The 8,292-nt window shown below is 62.4% G+C and overlaps 4 protein-coding genes across 4 annotated transcripts in view; 2 read left to right on the top strand and 2 right to left on the bottom strand.

Annotated features, from left to right (window-relative positions):
* Positions 1 to 4,567, bottom strand: part of F751_1953 (DNA replication licensing factor MCM3-like protein 3) — a gene marked incomplete at both ends in the record, with an annotated part of 6,055 nt that extends 1,488 nt beyond the window's left edge. Inside the window, 11 exons of the mRNA XM_011399660.1 lie at positions 179 to 398; positions 620 to 914; positions 1,141 to 1,226; positions 1,408 to 1,564; positions 1,825 to 1,999; positions 2,272 to 2,663; positions 2,822 to 2,942; positions 3,111 to 3,198; positions 3,472 to 3,675; positions 4,123 to 4,235; positions 4,390 to 4,567. Of these exons, the coding sequence (XP_011397962.1) occupies positions 179 to 398; positions 620 to 914; positions 1,141 to 1,226; positions 1,408 to 1,564; positions 1,825 to 1,999; positions 2,272 to 2,663; positions 2,822 to 2,942; positions 3,111 to 3,198; positions 3,472 to 3,675; positions 4,123 to 4,235; positions 4,390 to 4,567 (2,029 nt within the window). The remainder of the gene's footprint in view (positions 1 to 178; positions 399 to 619; positions 915 to 1,140; positions 1,227 to 1,407; positions 1,565 to 1,824; positions 2,000 to 2,271; positions 2,664 to 2,821; positions 2,943 to 3,110; positions 3,199 to 3,471; positions 3,676 to 4,122; positions 4,236 to 4,389) is intronic.
* On the top strand, positions 1,900 to 2,462 carry F751_1954 (hypothetical protein; the record flags this gene model as incomplete). The annotated part of the gene is made up of 2 exons (XM_011399661.1): positions 1,900 to 2,018; positions 2,255 to 2,462. Coding segments are annotated over 2 exons (327 nt in total), but the record flags the coding sequence as incomplete, so codon positions are not given.
* Positions 4,568 to 5,361: 794 nt separating the features above from the next.
* On the top strand, positions 5,362 to 8,059 carry F751_1952 (37S ribosomal protein S28, mitochondrial; the record flags this gene model as incomplete). The annotated part of the gene is made up of 4 exons (XM_011399659.1): positions 5,362 to 5,458; positions 5,669 to 5,895; positions 7,062 to 7,226; positions 7,409 to 8,059. The coding sequence occupies 4 exons, from the start codon at positions 5,362 to 5,364 to the stop codon at positions 8,057 to 8,059; spliced, it is 1,140 nt and encodes a 379-aa protein (XP_011397961.1).
* Positions 7,947 to 8,270, bottom strand: F751_1951 (hypothetical protein; the record flags this gene model as incomplete). Its single annotated transcript, XM_011399658.1, has 1 exon — positions 7,947 to 8,270. The coding sequence occupies one exon, from the start codon at positions 8,268 to 8,270 to the stop codon at positions 7,947 to 7,949; it is 324 nt and encodes a 107-aa protein (XP_011397960.1).
* Positions 8,271 to 8,292: the final 22 nt, after the last annotated feature.

Raw genomic sequence — 8,292 nt, 5'->3', positions numbered from 1 at the left:
GGGGGGGGGGGCGGGATGAGTGTCATTCAGAGGAAGAAGGCTCGTGCACAAGCATACAGCGTGACGCCTGCATCTTGCATGGAGAAGGGCTCCAGCGCAGAGTCGCCAAGTTCTCGTGCGGATGGCCCCAGCGCCTCCTTCCCCACATCTTCTCAACTCCCCCCCAATCCCTGCCCACCCTGGACGTCCATGGGCTCGGCAGCCCCCGCAGCGCCTTCGGCCCCTCCCTCCTCCTCCTCGTCGCTGATGACGGCGTCGCGCGTGCGCTTGGCGCCGCCGGCCTTGGTCCTGGCCGTCTTGTGCGCCTCCTGGGCCGAGGGGTCGCTCTTCAGGATGAGGTCCATGATGGCGATCACCTCGGTCACGTCCCGGGGTTCCACATAGGCCGACAGGCGGACCTGTTGGGAAGCAAAGGGTGGTGTGAGAAGGGGAAAGTTGGACCGTGAGGTGGTCTGCCCGCGGACACTGCCCGCGGGTCTCGGCATTTATCTGTGTTGAAACACATCAGTGATCACCGCCGCTCGCTCTCCAAACTCCAACCCTCCTCTCGAACCGACTGTTGTCCAGACCACAGCACGCCACTCGGCCCCCCCCCCCGGCCCCCCGTAACGTCACAGACCTTGGCGTGGGCGCAGGACAGGCGGATGAGTGTCTCCAGCGTCCGCACGGTGACGGGGAGCGCCTTGACCTCGGGGCTGGTGCGCAGGTCGGCGTAGTACTCGGCGATGGCGTCCGAGGCCTCGGGCGTGAGCTCCGGCGCGGCAAAGCGCTGCTTGGCAAAGGCCACGTACTTTTTCAAAAAGGGGATGGACAGCGGCTCCCGCTTGCCAGGCTGGCGTGGGCCGTACAGTCTGGCATCGTACCGCACGTACATGGGCGTGATGCCGCGCTCCCGATCTTCGTCCTCCTCCAGGCTGGGTGCGAGGTGGGTTGGGGAAGGGGTGACAGCGTTGGTGCAGGGTGCATCAGAGAGCGTGGGTGGGGAAGGCTCGATGGTCCAGAGGGGCGGCAGCACGAGGGGCGCAACAGTGAATCGGCGACCAGGGTGACCCGGCTGGGAATTTTGTGTCGAATCGACGAGAACACGGTGTTCCACCTGGTCTCAACCCAATGCAACACCCAACCCCCCAGCCGCCTCACTTCTCGACGTAGCGGTCGTCGCCGCCGTTGCGGCCGTCATCCCCGGGCGCGCGGTACCGGTGCTGACCCAGCACGTGCTCTGCAATCTGCGCGGGGAGGGTCGATGGAGATGATAAGCGTGGGTGAGCTGAGACAAGGATGCCACAGAGCTGCCTGCCCCATGTGCTGCCGGGCAGAAGCAGGGAATCACTGGCTGAGTGCCTGCACATGGGAAAAGCACGGCGGACAGCAGCCCCTTTCCCCCGCAAGTACCACCCCCCCACCGACCCGACGCGCCTGTCTGTCGCGGGCGGCGTCGTTGTTGTCCAGGACGACAAACAGGAGATCGAAACGGGAGAGCAGGGAGTCGGGCAGCCCAATGTTGCGGGTGATGGAGATGGAGCGGTCGTAGTGCCCATAGATGGGGTTGGCGGCGGCCACCACGCTATGAGTTTGGTGGGGTGTGGAAGATGGGCAATCGGAATGTGGGAGAAGTGGGACCGTGCCTGGGGCTGGCAGACTGCAGCGGGCACGCCTGGCCGAGGCAAGGTCGTGCTGCTGGCCCCAGGCACAGCAACAGCACCCTCTGATGCTGTGTGCGCCTGTCCTTCAGGCCAGATGTTACTCCTCACCACCCTCCTCTCGGACCTTGCCTGAGCCTGTAACCCTTGCCGTCCCCCAATCCCAAACTCCTCCTCATCACACCTGCACCGCGCATTCAAAGACGTCATGATGCCCGCCTTGGCGATGGTCACCGTCTGCTGCTCCATGACCTCGTGAATGGCCACCCGGTCGGCGTCGTTCATCTTGTCGAACTCGTCGATGCAGACCACGCCGCGGTCCGCCAACACCATCGCCCCGGCCTCCAGCCGGCGCTCACCTGCGCGAGTGGGTGGGGGGTTGTTGGGCGGGGGTTGCCAGCAGAAGTGGGATCAGGAGGAGACCTTCGCCGTGGGGGCACAGGGGCGCCAGAGCCGAGGGGGGTAGCAAGTAAGCTTCCAGTTTCTGGACTGCAGGCTCGATCGTGCACCTGACCCCTACCGGTCCCTGCCAGGCCCGCCCATGCATCCCACATATTAACCCTGGCCTCCACCCCCCCTGAACACAACCTGAATCGAACCCCCCCCCAAAAAAGCCAATCCACACTCTCACCCGTGTCGGCGTCGGTGGTGACGGCAGCGGTCAGGCCGACGCCCGAGGAGCCGCGGCCCGTGGTGGATACCGACAGCGGCGCCAGATTCATGACGGCGCGGAGGAGCTGGGACTTGGCCACCCCGGGGTCGCCCACCAGCAGGCAGTTGATGTCGCCGCGGAGGTGGGTGCCATTGCCCAGCACACGCTCGCGGCCGCCCACCAGGAGCAGGAGCAGCGCGCGCTTGACCCAGGAGTAGCCGTAGATGGAGGGGGCCAGCGACCCGGCCAGGCACTCCATCAGCCCCGGGTCCTGGCTCAGCGACACGATGTTGTCGTAGTCTTCGCCTGAGAAGGTGGGGGACGTCGCGTCGGCCGCCAGGCGCGACACGCTGTTGGCCATCACAATTGCCCTGGGATGTGGCGAGAGGGGGAAAATGTGTGTGGGGGGGGGAGACAGGGGGATTGGATGAGTGGGAAAGAGCACATTCCCAACTACTCCGCAGCCTCTTGAGACCCTTGCCTCTCAACTATATAGTAATCCCCCCCTCCTCCTCACATCAAAACCCACCTAAACACAGCGGAGCTGGCGCCGGCAGTGGAGGGCGCGATCGGCTTGTACACGCCCACGATCCTGACCCGGTCGCCGGGCTTGCAGGCGTCACGCAGGTCGTCCTCCAGCACCACCTCGACTGTGGTGGGGAGGCAAGGGGGAAAAAGAAGGTAGGGGTCAAACAACAGAAGAAGAGCGTATGCAGGGATTGCACGTGCATGAGGTGGGATCGGTCGCCCTCGACACCCTGCCGCAAGGGCGCTCGGGCGAAGGCCCAACACATCGCCCTGGCGCGGGATCCACCCACCTGATCGTGGGAGCTGGCCGGGGGGCGCCGTCTCCGGCAGCTCCTGGATGGTCACGGTCTGGTGGTCCACGAAGCTGCTCATGCCGTACTGCAGAGTGAACGGATGTGCGTCGGGAGGGAGAGGGCCGGGTGGTGTCTTGCGCGTGTGTAGGTCGCCGGCAGCAGTGCCTGGCATCAACTGGCTGTGCCGGACATCTCGGATCGAGCAGCTACCACCGGGTATGACCTCGTGTTCCGGCCGCCACAGCAACGTGGTTCGGGCATAGAGCACGGCCCGCGGTGCAGCTCAAACCCCTCCACCCCCACCTCCCCTTCCCATCTTCCATCCCCACCTCCCCCAAACCCCCCTCCAACCCCCCACCTGGGTGGACAGCAGGTTGCCCTGCTCGTCGCGCGTGGGGTAGACGGTGCTGGTGGGCAGGCCCTCGATGGAGCTGGCGTCACGATACTCGCGGCTGGTGAAGGAGTTGGTGGCAGCGCACCAGTGCACGCTCTTGACCACCTTGGGGCGAACCAGGGTGCAGCGCGTGACGATGCCCTGCAGCGACACCAGCTTGGACAGGAACTGGAGGGAGGCAAGAAAGGAAAGAATGTGGTGAGAAGGGGCGTCTTCACGGTCATGCATAAGGAGGGATCATGTGGTTGTACCTGCACCGAGACACCAAACTGGATTTGGACACCCAAACAGATTGCCTGCACCCCCTCGAAACCTGGGAGTTCATGTCTCGGGGGGAGACAGCGTGGCGGCCAAATTCGCCGCTGAACCCGACGTGGACCCTCTGCCCCTCCTCCAGCAGCTGCAACGGCGGTGGAGTTCAGAGTGATTGATCAGGCAGTTGCACAGGCTGACTCACCACGAGGTCCTGTTCAGGGTGCCTAGGACGAGTGAAGGTGTCCAGGGCTATGACACTGAACTCCGACTCCTGGGCAGAGCACACTGAATTAGAGAGACATTACTTTATCGAACAAACACTATTCTCCAGTGTCTCCCCACCCACCCGCCACGCCCCACCTTGGGGCTCTGGTTGCGGATCATGTCCTCCAGGGCCTCGGCAAAGGGAGGGATGCAGTCGCCCGGGGACTCCAACACACGGCGGTGCAGGTCTGGATTGTACTCGGAGAGATCTGGGGCGTGGCACGGGGCATGAAGATCTCTGGAGCGGCGAATTTCCGAGTGGAGGGTCGCAAACAGGACGGTGCCCGGGAAGAGTGCTTTTACCGACAGGCCGTGCCCAGTCCCACCCTTGCCCTGATACCACTCTCCAACGGAAGGCCCCACCTTGCACATCGACATCCAGGCGTATGGTCTTGGTGGTGGGGTATTTCTTCATCATATCCTCGATCTTCTTGACGTACTTGCCCTCGCCCGTATCCCTTCCGTAATCGCTGTCCAGGAAGTCTGCAAAGTCGCGCTTGGCCTCCAGCCGAGCCACATTACTGTCGTCCAGCGTCGCCATGGCACTTGGGCGATGCGTTCACAGCAGTATAGGTTCTCTGAACTTCAAGAAAAATCACCAGAGTGGTAAAGGGGATTGCAACTGGGGCTAGGCGTGACAGGGCACGCTCCTCAGCCGGGACCGGTTTGAAATTTCGGACGCGCCTGTTGCCCTGAGGGGAAGGGTACTGACCATTGCGTGTGGTACTGCGCGAGCTTCACCTTCCCGTTCCCCCTGCATTCAGAGAGCGGAAAGTTCTAATCAGTGCATATATCCAGACAACCAGAACGCAATCTTATCCCTATATCATATCGACCGAAACCTCCCCTGCAACCTTGCCTGGCTGCCAAAACCCATGTTGCGCGCTGCCGGGTGCCACCTGCGTAGCGTGCTCGCTGTCCACGAGGCGGTGGGCAGCAGCAGTGGCAGCAGCACTGTGTCTCTAGATGGGATCCGGAGTGTGACGACCAGCTCTTACTGGCAGAGGATCATGACGCCTGCCTCTGTCACTCCCCGACCCTCAGAAGGCGCGTCTCGGTGTGGGAGTTCATTTGATGGGATTTCCTCCTGATTCTTTCACCTTGAGGACCAGGCTTCATCGCATCCTGCACATTCTATGTCACCGTAGGTGGCGAGAAGCCTGAGCCCAAGCCAGAACTTGTGGAACAGGTGAGGGGGGATAGTGGCACAGTGTCTAGATAGACTATTGGCAAGTGCTCCCGTCACCTGTGCATCAGGGTGCTGCTTGCACATGCGACGACTGCTCACAGGACACTTGTTTTCACACAAATCTGCTGCAGTACCTCAGCACAAGCATGCTGCCTCGGCGTGAGCAGCACCGGCTGCAGTTGCGGGAGGTGATCAAGGAGTTTCAGAGATTCCCAGGGGATGTTGGCTCCTCAGAAGTGCAGGGTGAGTGCCAGGGCTATTATTCATGGTGGTCAGGAATGTACATGTTTACTTCTACAATGGTCCAAGCGAGCAATCTCACACTCTTCGGCATCGTAATGCTGCGCTATGAGATCAAGTGTGCAACCCTCCGTTCGGTTTCCCTCCTCTCCATCTCATCTCAGACAAAAGCCCCAGTATCATGATTCCTACCGCACATATTCCATCACGCAGTTGCACGGCTAACACGCAAGATCCATGACCTGGCAGAGCACCTGAAGGTGCACCGCAAGGACCACAGCTCCAGGAGAGGTCTGCAGGGCTTGCTGAGTCAGCGTCGCAGTCTCCTCCAGTACCTGCGGCGGAGCAACTTTGACACCTATGCCATGACCATCAGCAAGCTGGGCCTCAAGGACAACTACGCACAGAATGACAGGTTCACCGTGCGCTACAAGCCCCTGGTCAGGGCAAGCGCTCACGCCTGAATGAATGCCCCAAATCCTGCAATGCTCGTTTATGTCCTTGAAAGTCCTGGCAAGTCTGTACAGACACTTCATATTACAACATGGCTGCAGCGCGCTGTGTGAATGGAGAGCACGGTGCAGCTGGCGGCTGACGGGAGCAACCGAGAACTGAAACGAATGTTGCATGTGCTGCTGTGCCACTGAAAAACCCTCCTGGACACGAATCATCATCACCAATTCATCAAGCCAGCTCGTAATCTTACGAGCTTTCCTAAACTCAACATCTGAACAGTTTATTGATGCATCCTATCATCGTTTTTTAAAGTAGGGCCACCTCGAGCACTCCGTAATGTCCTGGCCGGATAACCTATGCCTCTGGCGGCTGGGTTCGGCGGGCTGTGAATTTCCATGTCGACTAATCACGGCTCCCACTATTTTCAACACGATGTGGCCATGCTCTCTGGATATACATTAGTGAACAATGAGAAAATGACCATTCAATGATTACAGTCAGGCCGTTACAAGGCCTTTCTGACTGTGAGAAGGTGGTGGAACTCACAGCCGCGGCATTCCCGGAGGAGGTGCTAGGCTCAGGCCTTACAGCCGGATCCTGGCGAGAGCTCGAGCTCGAAGACCTGGTCAAGCAGGCATGGTGTTGGCCAAACATAGGTGAGGTCTGGGAGGGTGCGGCATCATTGTTCGCTGCAACGCAGGGTGGGTGGATGGACTCGACCTGGCAATCCACGACAGGTGTCTTAGGGTCTGCTGGTGGGCCGAGCCCGCCCCTTCTTAATTGTGCACAGCGGCTAGGGTAGGTCACACTCAGCCTGATCAACATATGCTTACCTCGATTGCGTGCCCCGATCATTAGGTCTGGCCTGTCGGGAGGATGGAAGTGTGGTGGGAGCCGTTGTCCTGGCCTTCCCCGGTGATCCTGACACCGGCATCACGTATGCCGACGTCCGCCATCGGGTGGGGTGCTTGCCCACGCTTTGGAACTGGGCGTACGATCAGGTCCTGGAGGAGAGACTCAAGGTGGGCTGTTGTGCAGTCTCTGCCGTTCGTGCTCCATGGGTGGGGTTCCTGTTGGCCAGCTCCCCCTGGGGAACAGGGGTGGGCCTGGAGCCCACCAACACATGCCCTTGCCCCGCCTTGCCTCCCAGGACTACGAGTGCCTGGTGGAGTTCATCGCCGTCACACCGACGGCACGCGGGCAGGGCGTCGGCACCGCCCTCCTGCGCTGGGCAGAGGAGGTGGCCGTGGCCGGGCTGTTGCAGCGCTGGCCCCTCTCCGTGAGGGCCATGGGTCACATCACCATGACTCTGTGGGTGCGCCGGGGGACCGATGGGAAACACCTTTCCAGTGTACAGGGCAGTGGTGTGTGGAACACCGCGCCAACACCCCACACAGTCAAGCACCTGCCCTGCTCAAACCCTATGGTACTTGGTGCCCCCTCCTCCTCCTTTCCTCCTGATAGTCTGCCGTCGCCTCCTCCTCCGCCCACACCCAGGTGGCAGCAGACAACGCGCCGGCCACCAGCATGTATGCGCGCCAGGGGTACGCCACCACTTCGCGCACCGACTGCGGGGTCTGCGCCTGCCTGCACGCCCGGCTTCTCACCAGCTTCCTGGGGCACCCAGTGTGGGCCCACATGTCGCGCCAGGTGCCCGTCCCCCCGGAGGCGCTGGCCGCCCTGCCGCCGGCGGCCATGGCGCGCGGCGGGGCGTCGGCGCGCGAGGAGCTGGTGGAGGTCAGCCTGCACAGCTCCAGCGCCGGCGCCGGGAAGACTGCCGCGCCGGGCCCCCTGCTGGCGGCGGCCCTCAAGCGCCGCCAGGGCTCTGGCGGTCAGGAGATCGCGCTGACGGAGCAACGCATCGGGGCCCTGGCCGGCGTGAGGCAGGTGTCGGGGGCGGTGGGGCCCTCACCCTCCCCCTCCCGCGCCTGGACCAGCGGCAGCGAGGACCTCCCCGCCGCACCACTGGTGCTGTACGGGGGGGAGGGCCGCGGCGGTGGCCAGTCGGAGGGTGGAGGCGGCACCGCAGCGCCCGTCACGGGCTGGTCCGAGGGGTTGGGTGTACCAATCGAAGACACCCCGGAGCCTGGTGCGTTCCCAGACCCTGTGCTGGCCCTGCCCCGCAGTGAACACGGCTCGTGGTGTTGACATCCGAACGCGATGGTGCAAGTGAGGGCAAGGTTTGGGGAGAGGCAATTGAATGTTGGGCAGGGGAACAGGGCTGCAGGAACAGCTGCCACACGCAGTCCAGAATGGAAATGGGGCAGCTGGCAAGGTGGCCCACCGCTGCCAGGGACAAGGATGTTTTCATCCCCGGCCGACACTGCGTCTGCTGGCGAACCAAAAGCATTATCGACATGGCGAGGCGGGAGCCCCGGCCA

Source organism: Auxenochlorella protothecoides (genome assembly GCF_000733215.1).
Source record: "Auxenochlorella protothecoides strain 0710 unplaced genomic scaffold scaffold18, whole genome shotgun sequence".
NCBI classification, from domain to species: domain Eukaryota; kingdom Viridiplantae; phylum Chlorophyta; class Trebouxiophyceae; order Chlorellales; family Chlorellaceae; genus Auxenochlorella; species Auxenochlorella protothecoides.
The sequence above is the reverse complement of the archived record's forward strand: the minus strand, read 5'-3'. Positions and strand labels throughout refer to the sequence as shown.